Here is a 14,927-nt window from a genome sequence, read left to right as displayed (position 1 = left end):
ATAAATGACAGAATTGAATTAACTAAGCCTTTCAATGGCTCCTAGTTTTGATTCATTTAGTCCCTAGTGGAAAGCTTTAACAAAGCATGGTAATGAAACTTTTTCTTTCCTCAAGTGAATTGAGAATGCTTTATGATGTTCTACATTTCTTTAGCTCTGTTCATGTAATTGTGACTTTATCTTATACACTTATTATTTGTGTGGATATATCCGGGAATTAAGGGCTCATTAAAAAAACATTTAGTTGATTACGGTAAAATGCCTAGATCCATGCTTCTACCTCATTTTTCTTCGAAGCTATCAAACAACAAAACAATGGTGTAGGCGGAAAACCGTATTTGTGACTGTAACTCACTGTGTTAAGGTCTAAAGATGAGGTCTAAAGCCTCTCAAGGAGGCTTATCTTTAATTTTTCTTCTCCAAAGGATTAAAATCCCATAACGGATTATTTTTTTCATTTATTTTTATTAGTTGGAGGCTAATTACAATATTATAGTGGTTTTTGTCATACATTGACATGAATCAGCCATGGATTTACAAGTATTCCCCCCATAACTGATTATTATAGAACACATCTTGGCACGATCAAAACATTCTGACAAGGACCAAATCTAACACTATTAGGCAAGGCTATTTTTTTTTAATGGAAAAATTCTTGAAAACACCAGTATATTTGATAAGAGTTCTGAGAGATGGGATCCTCGCTGGAGGGAGGCTGGGGGGTACAGGTGAGCACCAGCACCTGGTGATGTCACAAGCTGCTGCGGGCTACAAGCCCCGGTTGCTATGGAGGCCGCGTTCCCGCCTCTCCTCCACCCCAGGCTCGCGGCCCGCTCGGGCAGAGTGATGACCTAGGAGAGCAGCTGGAGAGGGCGGCCGGATCCCGGTGCACCATGAGCCTCGGGCCCGGCCCCGTTTCGGGCCGATGTGCACCACATATTCCGCCCGCCTCTCTCCTCCCGGCCTCGGCTGCGAAGGCGGCAACGGCTGGCCAAGAGGCCCGATTAAGGCGCCGGGCTTCTCTACGAACACTCGCCGCGGAAGCGGGTTCACCAACCTCGGGGCTCTGGAGCTCCTAAGTGAGAGTGTACGCAAGCTGAGAGCGGGGGGCGGGGCGTGAGGCGGGGACTGGGCGGGGTCGGGGCGGTGTTGGGAGGGGAGCCGCGGTACTGGGTAGGTTGCCGCCCGGAGACCGACGGCCGCGCGGGTGGGAGAAAGGAGCCGGGGGAAAGGGAGGCTAGAAGCCCAGCAGAGGGCTGAGGGCGGGGTCGCGGAGCCCTGCAGAGCCAGGTACGGGAGAGGCCCTGGGCGGGGGAAGGGCTTCCCAGGTGCGAGGGGAGGCTCCCGGCTCGAGCGGAAGCGGCAGTGAAGCCAATCGCCGGGCTCTCGGCCGCCTCCTCCCGCTAGGCACCGCCTTCCCGTCCTGCCCCTGTGGGAGCAGCGCCCCAGGGCACGACCCTCGCCCGGCGCGTGCGGCCGTAGCGTCTCCGCGTTCGGCCCCGCCCCTCCAGGGCCCCGCCCCCGGACCCCGCCTGCTTCCTGGCGCGAGCGGCTTCCTGACGCGATTCCCCGCCCCCTTCGGGTTCGCTCAGGGAGTCAGGCCCCTGGCCGCCACCGCCACCTCGGCCGCTGCCGCCGCCATCGCCTTCATCCTTCGTCCCCCACCATGGCCGAGGAGCTCTCCGCGGCCACGTCCTACACCGAAGATGATTTCTACTGCCCCGTCTGTCAGGAGGTGCTCAAAACGCCCGTGCGGACTGCGGCCTGTCAGCACGTGTGAGTAGACGCCCCCTCCCCCGCGCGGAGCCGGGTGGTGGTTTAGGCCCCGCACCCCGCCCCGGACCCTGGGACGTGGCCTGGTGGGAGCCGAGCCCGCCGCGGCCTCCCCTCTCCTCAGCTCGGCGCTGAGGGCCCATTCCCGGTCAGTCGGAGGCCGGGCCGCCCTGCCTCCGAACTCGCGGGCCTCTCGCTGCACCCGGCCCCCCTCAGCCCGAGCCCCCCTTGCTCCGGGGCTCCCTCGTCGTCGCGCCCCCGGGGCAGTGCCCAGGCCAGCCCCTGTGGCGTCCTCGCTCCTCGAGGCCCCGGCCCTCTGCTGAAGGCCCGGGAGGAACTGCAGAGAACGTGGAGCCTTTTTGTTTCCTAGCAACCCGAGTGAAGGCTGGGGTGTCGAGTGTCAAAACCGGCCTGAGGTGCCCGCTCGCCGCGCTCCGCGACCTTACCCCCCACTCCCGGCTCTCAGGTCTCCCTTCCTTTCAGGACATTGGCCGCCCATCGTTTCCAGATCTAGAGCTCTTATCTAACTTAACCGTTCAGTCCCGCTTCACAGACCACCCTTGAGAGTGTTTTAATCGGTTCAAAATTTAGTGCAGGTTGGAATGCTCTAGAATGGATTGGCTTCCCTCATATGTTAGAACTGAAGGATTTCCGGGTATTGAAGTGATAGTTTCCCTTTGTTTTACCATTCTGCTTATTACTTGATTGCTACAACGATGGAAATGAGAAAGACCGCCCTGGTGAGGAATGAACTGAAATGAAGGCTGTAACCGTAGGGAGGGTGGTGGAGCACAGTGAGGGGTTGGTTGATTGAGGTGGCCTGGTGCTATTCGATTTGGCATATTTAAAGGAAGCACTTCGATAATTAATAGAGGCTACTAGGATGTCAGTAAGATTTAGCAGGAGCCCTTCTTGTAAAGGTAGATAGCACTTCTGACAAACCTGAATGCTGATCGGGGTCTCTGGAGGAACTTTTTAAGTAAACACACCAATTCCCAGGCTCCATTCCAAACTTAGAAAGAATTTATGGCAGGTGAGGCTTGGAAATCTCGTTTTGAAAAAAATACACCCAGTCTTGAAAGTTCTGTGTGCTTGCAAATAGCTGAAAGGAATCGAACCATTTTCTAAACCGATTTCTCTTTCCGCTGGGTTCTGTAATTTTGTAAAGAATGGGTTGTTGAATTTGGGGTTAGTCTCAAATTTCCTTACAGCTGTTTCTTGATATCCACTTTTCTCACTCCGTTCCCAATCTGTTGTCTACCTTACTCCTCTTCTGTAGTGTTGTATGAGCCCAAGAATATGTGACTTTTCTTGATAGAAGTTACACCAGTTATAGTTTTGCCGCTTATAGGAGATGAATGACAGTCTTTATTCCTTTATTATTTGGTGCAACAAATGCAGGTAGTTAAAATATCTTGAGATATTTAGGGCACAGTGTATACCTTTTGGCTTTTAATCTACAAGTGTTTATTTTAACTTGATTCCTTTTCTGCCCTTGGGCTAGCAGTGGATAGAAGAAAGGGAGGGAAGGAGGGCAAAGTAAGGAAGTAGGTCTTTTTTGGACAGAATCATTTCTAGTACCTACTGGGTCATTGACCTCATGGAGCTCATGGTAATCTCTAGTTCCCCTCAAAATTCCATGCAGTTTGCTCTGGTTCACTTCCCTTGTGAGACATTTTGTTAAATCAGACTGTAGTTTGGCTTGACCTCAAGGCTGTGGAAATGAGTGTGGAGATGATTTGTTGAGGGTTTTTCCTCAAATCATCTTCTTTGGGCTGGAATGTGGAAATAAAATAGGGTCTAGATTTTGGTAAGAGGAATGGACACGTTCTACTCACTCTTCTCCATCCCCTCCTTTACCCACACTGTCCTCCATCAAACACATACAGTTGCTGTAAGGTTCTGACTAAACAATAAATTAAGGTGGAAGGAGAAAACATTTTCTTTGGAAAGAATGATAATGGTAGAACAGGGTATTATTAGAAGGAGTTCAGTGGGGAAATAAAATTGTATTGTAAATAACCTAGTTTAGAATGTCATTTGCTCTTCCCCTTTCACAGAGAACAAACCTGGGCCTCAAACAAATTTATTTTAGCTACAAAAGGAATTTTTTGTTCATGGGTAGTGAGAGATGAGGTGATGAGAGCTTTGGGCCCCTATGCCATTTCAATGGCAGTGAAGGATTTGCCCATTCTGGTAAATTCATTTATCACTGGAATAACTTTACCAAAAAAATAGATTCCCATTTAATCCTTATTCATCCCCTGGTGGCTCAGATGGTAAAGAATCCGCCTGGAATGCAGAAGACCAGGGTTCAAACCCAGGGTCAGAGAGATCCCCTGGAGAAGGGAATGGCTACCCATTCCAATATTCTTGGCTGGAGAATTTCATGAATAGTCAGGAGCCTGGCAAGCTACAGTCCAATGAGGTCTCAAAAGAGTCAAACACGACAGTGACTAATGCAAGAGTAACGTGCCTTCAAACAGCTATTGTTGGATGCCTTCTGGGTGTCAGGTACAGAGAATATGAAGTGGTCTTTCTCTGGAGAATGTTAACAGTTTAATGGAGAAGATCTGTATCTGAATGTGATTGGTATGGAAGAAATTGAGGAGGAAAATTTATGTGAGCTTTGAAAGTGGGTATCTAAATTAACCTATGAGTAGAGGAGAGAGTTCCTGGATGAAGTAATAGCTTAGGTCAAAATCAGTATTCAGGGTTTGTTGGGGAATACCCTGACTAGGTGTACAGCACGGGGAGGGGTTACCAGGATGACTGTTTCCAGGTTACAAAGTTTGGCTGGAGCCAAAGATGAGAGTAGTGAGATGGAGCTTAGGGATGTTGGCAGGAATTTACTGTGTAAGCCAATTTGAACTTATTGCTGAAAGCCATAAAGATCTACTGAATAATTTTGTCAGGGGAGCAGCATGGTCACATTTAAATTTTAGAGTACTTATAGTTACTAGCCTGGTCTAGTTTGGTACTGGTGAGATTAGTGAAGAGATCATTCATTGCTCTGTCAGAGAGAGAAATGATTAGAACTTGAACCAAGATAACAGTAGAGGGACTGGAGAGAGAAGGTTCCTGACATTTTAAGGAGATTGTATAAGATTTGATGATTGTCCAGTAGTTAAGTGTATGTACAAAGATCTGGAATACATGGAACTAAAGCTGTGAGTATGGATGTAGCCACTGGGGGAGGTATATAAATTGAAAGATAGCAGGTATTGAGATGGAACAAAGTTCTAGAGAACATATATTTAACTGTGGAGTGGAGGAAAGTGCAGCCTGAGAAGGATTAGACAGAATAGGGAGAAAACCAGGATAGAGTGTGACAAGCAACCAAGAAGAATTTTAAGGAAAAGGTAGTCAGGAGTGTCAGATGCCTTAGAGTGGTCAGATGTTTTGAAAAACATGTAAAGATGAATTAACAATATTAAAGTTGAGCAGGTATGTTTCAGAAGGTACAGACTGATGTACCTTCTGTAAAAGTATTTATGGTGAAGTATAAATGGTATAAATGGTGAAGTATTTATCTCTCTTGCTTTTATCCTTTGTAATCTTCAAAGGCTCTTTGAAGCAAACCTCCCCTTTTTTTTTTTTTCCATTCATTCAAAAAATCTTTATTGAATACTTACTATGTACCAGGCAGAAACAAAACAAAATTTTTCTCTTTGCTGAACTTACTTTCTAGTTGGAGAGGTAGGCAATAGACTACATGACAAATAAGCAAGTCATACAATGTGTTAGAAAGTATTAAGTTCCATAAGCAGGGCCTTACAGAACATTGTAAGAACTTTGGTTTTTACTCTGATTTTTTGTTTTTTTTAGTGTAGAAATTCAGGTGTTTTTTGTTTCTTATTGGGGTATAATGGCCTTACAATGTTGTGCTAATTTTTGCTGTACAACAAAGGGAAAGCAGCTGTATGTATACATATGTCCTCTCCCTCTTGGAACCTGCTCCCCACTGTCTCCACACACACCTATCCCACACATCTAGGTCACCACAGAGCACCAAGCTGAGCTCCCTGCGCTGTATAGTAGTGAACCAAACCTTTGTCTATTTTGAATGGTTAAGAAAATAACTCTGTATGCTGTTAGATCTAAGCTCTATCACAGTGAAAAATGACATACAATGACAAGTTAATGCCTGCCAGACTCTTAAAAATGGAAGTCTAATCCATTTGCTTTGGGGCATATATGTAAGGAAGCATCTTTTATTTATTTTTGTGGCACCAGGCTGCATGCAGGACCTTAGTTCCCTGGCCAAGAATCCAACCTGTGCTCCCTTAAATTGGGAGCATAGAGTCTTAACCACTGGATGACCAGGGAAGTCCCAGGAAGCATCTTTTAAAATGAGCTGATATAGATCAGCTTCCACTTCTCATTAAGCACAGATTTGTATGATTTGTGTATGTGTGTTTATGATTCTTTGTTGACCTGCTTTGGATTATCCAGTCCCTGAATTTTCACTTACTGTTTCTTATAATTAGAGCAACTTTATAGGTATCCTGTTTGGGCATTTATGCTCTAAATACATATTTTTAAAATTTCTTCTTTTCTACATACTAATTATAATTCTGAAAGCCAGGCTTGTGTGGTTTCTTGCTGATTTAATAAATGCTGCTCTAGGCCATCCTTTTCTTAAAGTTTTTAAGACTTTATCTAAATGTTTTTGAAAAATATTTGTAAAGTGGTATAATTTAAAAAACTATGCTATTTAATTATATAACATAAGATTGATTTTATTCTTAAAGACTAACTTGAAATATCTGATTTTTGAAAAAGTTTTAAGTTATTTTGGGAAATGATTTTGATTATACACTAGGAAGATAAAAGATATACAATTTTAAATTAATAGTGAAGCTGGAGCTTGATGGATGGGAAAGTTGCTTTTCTCTCCCAGTGTCTGATCAACCTGTTGTTTGGAGAATGGATAAGGAAAATTCATCAGGCATTTGCTTAAAGTTAGGAGAAATTTAAAGATAACCTTTTAAATTGTTGCACTGTCCTAAAGATGCGGGCTCCTTTGATATATCAAAATAGTTCTAGTAATCTTGACTTGCACCTTTTTTCCATGTCCCTTATAGTTTGTTTTGAAATAAACTTTGTCTAGCAAATTCAGATAGTCTAGTGAAAGGGAGATGAGGAATAAGCAGTTTTGTATCTGAAGAAATGTGCTTGATGGTACAGAGGCAGAAACAGAATGGAGATAAAAGACCTGAATAACTTTCTTTGTGTACCATGTATCACAGTTTATAATCATAATATTTTTGGAATCAGTTGATTTGATAGATGCCATTCTCTCCAGTTAGACTGTAAGCTCTTAAAAGGCAGCAACCCAGGTCTACTTTTACTTATCTGAGCCTGGTATATGCATTTGGTACTGAATAATTGTATGAATGGGTTTGTGTTAGGAACTCACAGCTTACTAGCTGTATCACTTGGGCAAGCCATTTATCTCCTTTTAGCCTGTTTTCTTCTCCATAAAACGGGTAGAAGCAGCCTGTTTCTCAGTGTTATTGCAAGGACCAAATGAGGTAATGTTTGTGAATGATAGTAATAATCTTGTATGTGTATTTTATAGTTTTCAAAACCCATCAAAATATAAAAATATTTTAAATTTAGTACCTATAGCATCTAACATGAAAAGCTAGATTATTTTCGTAAACAAGGAGAAATCTTACTTCTAGTGTTTTGGTCCATATGTTTAAATACCAAAGGCATTATTGTGAATGGAGAATATTGTAATTCACAATTTTAAAGCTACAAAAGGAAATAATATGACTGTCTCCCACAGTCACTGTTACCTTATATATTCTTCCAGAGTGCATACTATATGCAGTCTTTAGTACATTGCTATTTTCATGTTTTAGTGTATTGGAGGTTATTCTGTATCAGTACATAAAGGGCCTTCTTTCTTTCTCTTTTTTTTCTGGTTGTAGAGTTTTCATTAATTCATTTAGCCAACACTGAGTGTCCATTATGTGCTGACAGTACTGTTGTATATTCTAGGGCTCTAGGGGTTCAACAAACTAGGCAGAAATTCATGACCCCATTGGAACGTACTGAGTGTTCTAGTATTCCGTTGTTTGATGTATCATTGTTTATCTAATCTCTTACCTGATGAACACCTAGGTTGTTTCCAGTCTTTTTGCTGTTACAGATAGTGCCACAGTGATTAAACTTGTATGAATACCATTTCATATGTGAGAGTTTTTCCTGTAAGATAATTTTCACAAGTGGAATTGCTGGGTCAGAGGGTAAATACAAGTGAATTTGTCAGCTGTGTCACACAAGAATGATTATAGCTATATTGAAGTGTTTTGTACATGAAAGGTGCTCATGGTTTTGATTTGAGGACTGTGGATTGTATTTTGGGTTAAGTAAATTTTTGGATTAGATTAAGGTAGGTTAGCATTCAGTGCCTACTAGATTGAAGGCAAAAGGAGAAGTGGGTGGCAGAGGATGAGATGGTTACATAGTATCACTGATTCAATGGACATGAATTTGAGCAAACTCTGGGAGATAGTGGAGGACAAAGGAGCCTGGCCTGCTGCAGTCCATGGGGTCTCAGAGTCAGACGTGACTTAGCGACTGAGCAACAGCTAAGTGCCCAGCTCTGTGTTACAGCGCTGATCACACAGTGGTGGACAGTTAGATATGATCCCTGCCCTCAGAATTGGCATTGATGAGACGCATTTAGTTCAAATGAACACTCAGATAAATGTGTAGTTATAAACTCATAGGTTGAAAGAGCAAGTATAAGAAGGGGAGCAGATCTAGGTGAGTTGGTGAGTCGATGGCTCAGTAGTCAAAGACCTTTCTTGAGGAAGTGAAATTGTTGCTGAGGTTTAAGTGATATGTAGGTGTTTAATTTGTGGAGGACTGTGTTTGTATATAGAGTGTGTTGGGGTGAGGGAACATTCAGGACTTTGTTTTTCAATGAAGAAACACCTTGCCTTAGTCTCTTACAGGTTTATTTATAAAGATATTTATTTGTTTGGCCGTGCTGGGTCTTCATTGAGACATGGGGGATCTTTTTGTTGTGGCATGCAAACTCTTTGTTGTGGCAAGTGGGATCTAGTTCCCTGACCAGGCTTAAACCGGGTCTCTGCCTTGGGAGCTCAGTCTTAGTCATTGGACCAGCAGGGAAGCCTTGTTTACTTATTTTTTTAAACTCTTGGTTTCCTTATCTGTAAAATAAAGGAACTTTTAAACATTTATTTATTTTAAGAGTTTAAGATAATGTATGTAAAGTTTCTCAAACCCTGCCTAGCACATATTAAACTCTCAAAAAATAGTTTCTGCTGTTTGTATAGATGTCATGTTGCTTTCTACAAAACTGGGCTTACACAATGCCATTAATACTATTAAAGTATATATGTATTTTGCGAGCTTTTTTGGTAAACCACTATTTTGTTAGTTTAATACAGTTCATAACGGTGTCTAGAAGTCACTTTAAAATTTGTTTCTTTAGTTGCTAGCAAGCTATATGCATTTTTCCATATTAAATATTTATATCCTAATTTATAATTTTATTGTTCAGAGTGTGCTTTATGTACATTTGTGGTCATTTCTATGACTGATTCAGTAATAATCCATTGTAATTTATTACTTATTTTACATTCTTTTCCTGCCTTTGTTTTGATATATTTCTGTATCTTATTATACATTCAGATTTGAGATACTTGATTCCCTTTATCTAAGTTATAATGCTGTTCCATTTTTTCTCTTTGTTGAATCAGAAAATTGTCCATTTTCAGACTTACTTGGAATCTACTAAGATAATGGTTTTGAGTCTTTATTAATTTGCCTATCTTATTTAATTGACCTTAGTATTTTTTAGAGGGCATTCCTTTTCTATTGTTTCTAAAATCTCTTTAGTATATTTGAATTCTTATAATTTGATTCTTGGGGGTTTTTTCACTTTCATTAGTTACTTTTGCTAATTTTTAGCACAGTATCATATGACTTGTTGACTGTTTTTGGATGTAGTATATACACACAAACTTGGTGCAAGTACCTATGCTGTAAGTCCCATCAGGGTAGGGATTTTCATAGCTTTCGTTCTCTGATGTATTCCTAGTGTCTGTTATGTAGTAAGTACTTAATACATATTATTAGGTGAATATGCATTATACTATATGGACAAGTTATTTATTTCGAGATTATTGTAGATTCACATGTAGTTTAAGAAATAATACACAAATTGTGTACCCTGACCCATTTTCCCTTAATCGTAATGTCTTGTAAATAAAACCAGGGTATCTCACTGATAAAGAACATTTCCATCACCACAAAGGTTTTTCCTGTATTTCTTATATAGTCACACCTACTTTCCTCTTGATTCCACTCTGTCCCTCCTTCACCCTTGGCAAGCACTAATGTTCTCATGTTCTCTGTTTGCATAATTTTGTCATTTCAAGAATCTTAAATATTGTGCAACTCTGTAAAATACAATAAAAAAATAAAAACTCACTGAAATGTATGCTTTAACTGGGTGAATGGGGTATGGTATATGAGTTTTATCTCAGTAGTTGTTGTTCAGTCGCCCAGTTGTGTCTGACTCTTTGTGACCCCATGGACTGCAGCACACCAGGCCTGCCTGTCCTTCACCATCTCCCAAAGTTTGCCCAAGTTCATGTCCATTGCGTTGGTGATGCCATATCCAGCCATCTCATCCTCATATTTCAATCCTCATGTTACCAAAGAGAGAATGTTATGTAATGTTATATAAATGGAATCAAACAATATATAGGAATCAAACAATATATAATTTTTGGGGATTTCTTTTTTCCCTCAGCACAATTCTCTAGAGGTTCAGGTTGTTGTGTGTTATCATTGGTTCCTCTAATTGGTGAATATGCATGCATACATGGATGGATGTACCACATTTTGATTAAACATTGATCCACTGAAGGTAATCTGGAATAGTCAGTTTTTGACTATTTCAAATAGAGCTGCTATAAATATTCATGTACAGATTTTTGTGAGAACATAAGCTTTCATTCCTCTAGGATAAATGCCCAGGAGCACAATTAGTAGATCATATGGTGGTTGCATGTTTTATCTTTTAAGAAAATGCCAGACTATTTCCTACGGTATCTATACCATTTTACATTTCCACCAGGAGTGTATGAGTGATCCAGTTTCTTTGTATCCTCACTAGCATTTCATGTTGTCAATTTTTAAAAATTTAAGCCATTCAATGTGTGCAGTGATATCTGATGACTTTAATTTGCATTTTACTAATGGCTGATGATGTTAACCATCTTTTCATGTGCTCATTTAGTGTCTGTATCTTCTTAGGTAAAATTAGCATCATGTCTCTTCAGTTTCTTTAGCCTATGTTTTTTCAGTTGGATTATTTGCTTTTTCCTTTAGAGCTTTGAGACTTCTTTATGTATTCTAGATACTACTCCTTTGTTAGGTACATGATTTACAATTTTTTTTCCAGTCTTTGGATTGTCTTTTCGCCTTTTTAAGTCTTTGCACAGCAAACATTTAAGATTTCTATAATGTCCACTTTATCAATTTTACCTTTTGTGAAATGTGTTTTTAACATTAAGTCTAAGAACTCTGTCTGGCTTTGTATTCTAAATATTTTCTACCTTTTTCTAAAAGGTTTATGTTTTACATTTTGCTCTGTGAATTGGTCTCCTAGGACTGCTGTGACAAATTACCACAAACTTGGTGACTTAAAAACAACAGAAATGAATTTTTTCGCAGTTCTGTAGGATAGAAGTTTGAAATCAATTTCAGTGGGCCAAAATCAGTGTGTTGGCAGGGCCTTGAGAACCTGGGGGCCACATCACTCCAGTCTTGGCCTCCATCTCAGTATGGCTTTCTTCTGTGTGTTTGTGTCAAATCTCCCTCTGCCTCTTTTACAAAGACTTGTAGCATTTGGGACCCACTTGGTTACAGCTTGGGACCCAGCTAATTTCTTCATCCCCAATCCTTAACAGTAATCAGATCTCTTATAATATAAGGTGATATTATCTTGTCCTGGGAATTAGTAAGTGAATATATCTTTGGATGGCCATTACCCAGTTTACTACAGTCTGTGATCTGTTTTGAGTTAACTTTATATAAAGGGGCAATTTGAATGGAGTTTATTTTTTTGGTCTATGGGTTTCCAGTTGCTGTAGCATCATTTATTAAAAAATCTATATTTCCTCCATTAAACTGTTTTTGCACCTTTGTAAGTCAGTTTTGCTTTCTAAGATATATTTTTACCAGTCTTTAAGAAGTAGTTTTAGTATCTATTTAAAGGATAGCTGTGCTTAGTTACTAAGATTTGACTTAGGGTTTTTTTTGGCGGGGGGGGGTGGGGGTGGGGGTGGGGCAAGCCACACGGTTTGCAGGATCTCAGTTCTTCGACCAGGAATTGAACCCAAGCCACAGAAATGAAGGCTTGAAATGCTAACCACTAGGTGAGCAGACAACTTCCCCAAATCTTATTCCTGTAGTCACTTGTTGCATCCACCTCTGCCCCACATTTCCCCAGTATAATCACTATTTCTTTGGTATCTTTTAAGAAGTTTTACATATACATAAGCAAATCTGAACATATATTCTTTCCCCTCCCTTTTTTTACACAAATGGTAGCATAGTGTACATAAAAATTGTATTCATACTTGCTTACAGCATTTCCCTTAGGGAATATAAAACATAAATAAAGCTAAAATACTCTTTCATGGTTATTGTAATGAGTAGTGTCTACTTTTTTCAGGCTATATTAAGACTTTACATAGAGTGTTCTTTCAGATGTTCGCATTTGAGTTGTGCCCCAGTCCCATTTTTGGCATAGGCTCTTTGATTTTTACTGGATGACTTTGCATAGTGCAGTAATTTCTAGGAATACATGTATAATTTTACCAGAACTGAGTCTTTCAGAGAGTAAAAGTGCTAACTTTTCTGAGTCTATTTGTGTATCAGCCCAAAGAATGCTGGTATAGAAATATTAATATCAGACAGTATAATTCAGATAGTATGATAAGAAAGGTCATTTCAGTTGGATAAAAGAAATAATCATGAATTTTTTTGCAGCCACCAATGTAACTTTAGATGAGAGCTGACAATTGTTGGGAGGAAATGACAGACCTCCAATTTTTCATCCTTTTAAATGGAACCAGTTTTCACTGGGCCTTAGGAAGTCAAGTGGGCCTTAGGAAGCATCACTCTGAACAAAGCTAGTGGAGGTGATGGAATTCCAGGTGAGCTATTTCACATCCTGAAAGATGATGCTGTGAAAGTGCTGCACTCAGAATGCCAGCAAATTTGGAAAACCCGGCAGTGGCCACAGGACTGGAAAAGGTCAGTTTTCATTCCAAACCCAAAGAAAGGCAATGCCAAAAAATGTTCAAACTAACACACAATTGTAAGCATCTCACATGCTAGCAAAGTAATGCTCAAAATTCTCCAAGCCAGGCTTCAACAGTACGTGAACCGTGAACTTCCAGATGTTCAAGCTGGATTTAGAAAAGGCAGAGGAACCAGAGGTCAAATTGCCAACATCCGTTGGATCATAAAATAAGCAAGCGAGTTCCAGAAAAACATCTCCTTTATTGACTGTGCCAAAGCTTTTGACTGTGTGGATCACAACAAACTGTGGAAAATTCTTCAAGAGGTGGGAATACCAGACCACCTTACCTGCCTCCTGAGAAATCTATATGGAGATCAAGAAGCAACAGTTAAAACCAGACATGGAACAACAGACTGGTTCCAAATTGGGAATGGGGTACGTCAGGGCTGTGTATTGTTACCCTGCTTATTTAACTTATATACAGAGTACATCATCCAAAATGCCGGGCAGGATGAAGCACAAGCTGGAGTCAAGACTGCTGGGAGAAATATCAATAACCTCAGGTACGCAGATGACACCACCCTTATGGCAGAAAGCAAAGGAAAACCAAAGAGCCTCTTGATGAAAATGAAAGAGGAGAGTAAAAGATTTGGCTTAAAACTCAGCATTCAAAAAAGTAATATCATGACATCCAGTCCCATCAGTTCATGGCAAATAGATGGGGAAACAATGGAAACAGTGAACGACTTTATTTTTTTGGTCTCCAAAATCACTGCAGATGGTGACTGCAGCCATGAAATTATAAGATGCTTGCTCCTTGGAAGAAAAACTATGACCAACCTACACAGCATATTAAAAAGCAGACATATTACTTAGCTGACAAAGGTCTGTATAGTCAAATCTATGGTTTTTCCAGTAGTCATGTGTGGATGTGACAGTTGGACTATAAAGAAAGCTGAGCACCAAAGAATTGATACTTTTGAACTGTGGTGTTGGAGAAGACTCTTGAGAGTTCCTTGGACTGCAGGGAGATCAAAGCAGTCCATCCTAAAGGATGTCAGTCCTGAGTATTCATTGGAAGGATTGATGTTGAAGCTGAAACTCTAATACTTTGGCCACCTAATGCGAAGAACTGACTCACTGGAAAAGATCTTGATACTGGGAAAAATTGAAGGCAGGAGAAAGGAACAGTGGAGAATGAGATGGTTGGATGGCATCACCGACTTGAGTTTGAGCAAGCTCTGGGTGATGGTGATGGACAGGGAAGCCTGGCGTGCTGCAGTCCATGGGGTCGCAAAGAGTCAGACATGACTGAGGATAATTACCTTACAATATTGTGGTGATTTTTGCCATATATTGACATGAATCAGCCACCGGTGCACATGTGACCCCCTATCCTGAACCCCCCTCCCACCTCCCTCTCCACCCCATTCCTCTAGGTTGCCCCAGAGCACTGGCTTTGAGTACCCTGCTTCATGCACTGAACTTGCCCTGGTCATCTTTTTTACATATGGTAATACACATGTTTCAGTGGTATTTCTTCAAATCATTCCACCCTTGCCTTATCCCAAAGTCCAAAAGTCTGTTCTTTACATCTGTGTCTCTTTTGCTGCCTTGTGTGTAGGATTGTTGTTACCATCTTTCTAAATTCCATATATATGTGTTAATATACTATATTGGTGTTTCTCTTTCTGACTTACTTCACTCTGTACAATAGGCTCCAGTTTCATCCACCTCATTAGAACTGGTTCAAAAGCATTCCTTTTTATAGCTGAGTAATGTGCAGTGGAAGTGAGAAATAGATTTTAAGGGACTAGATCTGATAGACAGAGTGCCTGATGAACTATGG

At 40.9% G+C, this 14,927-nt stretch overlaps 1 protein-coding gene across 4 annotated transcripts in view; it reads left to right on the top strand.

Moving 5' to 3' along the window:
• The first annotated feature begins 837 nt into the window (after nucleotides 1–837).
• The window catches only part of RNF138 (ring finger protein 138), a 45,823-nt gene continuing 31,733 nt past the window's right edge, over nucleotides 838–14,927 (top strand). Inside the window, exons 1-2 of one of the 4 annotated variants that reach the window (XM_061131387.1) lie at nucleotides 838–1,087; nucleotides 1,593–1,776. In XM_061131387.1, the coding sequence (XP_060987370.1) occupies nucleotides 1,667–1,776 (110 nt within the window). In that variant the 5' untranslated portion in view covers nucleotides 838–1,087; nucleotides 1,593–1,666. Of the gene's footprint in view, nucleotides 1,088–1,155; nucleotides 1,291–1,592; nucleotides 1,777–14,927 lie in introns of those variants that run through there. The other 3 variants (XM_061131385.1, XM_061131383.1, XM_061131384.1) reach the window with 3 other exon arrangements.

Source organism: Dama dama, chromosome 27 (genome assembly GCF_033118175.1).
Source record: "Dama dama isolate Ldn47 chromosome 27, ASM3311817v1, whole genome shotgun sequence".
NCBI lineage: Eukaryota > Metazoa > Chordata > Mammalia > Artiodactyla > Cervidae > Dama > Dama dama.
Note: the sequence above shows the minus strand (reverse complement) of the source record. Positions and strands in the feature narration are given on the sequence as shown.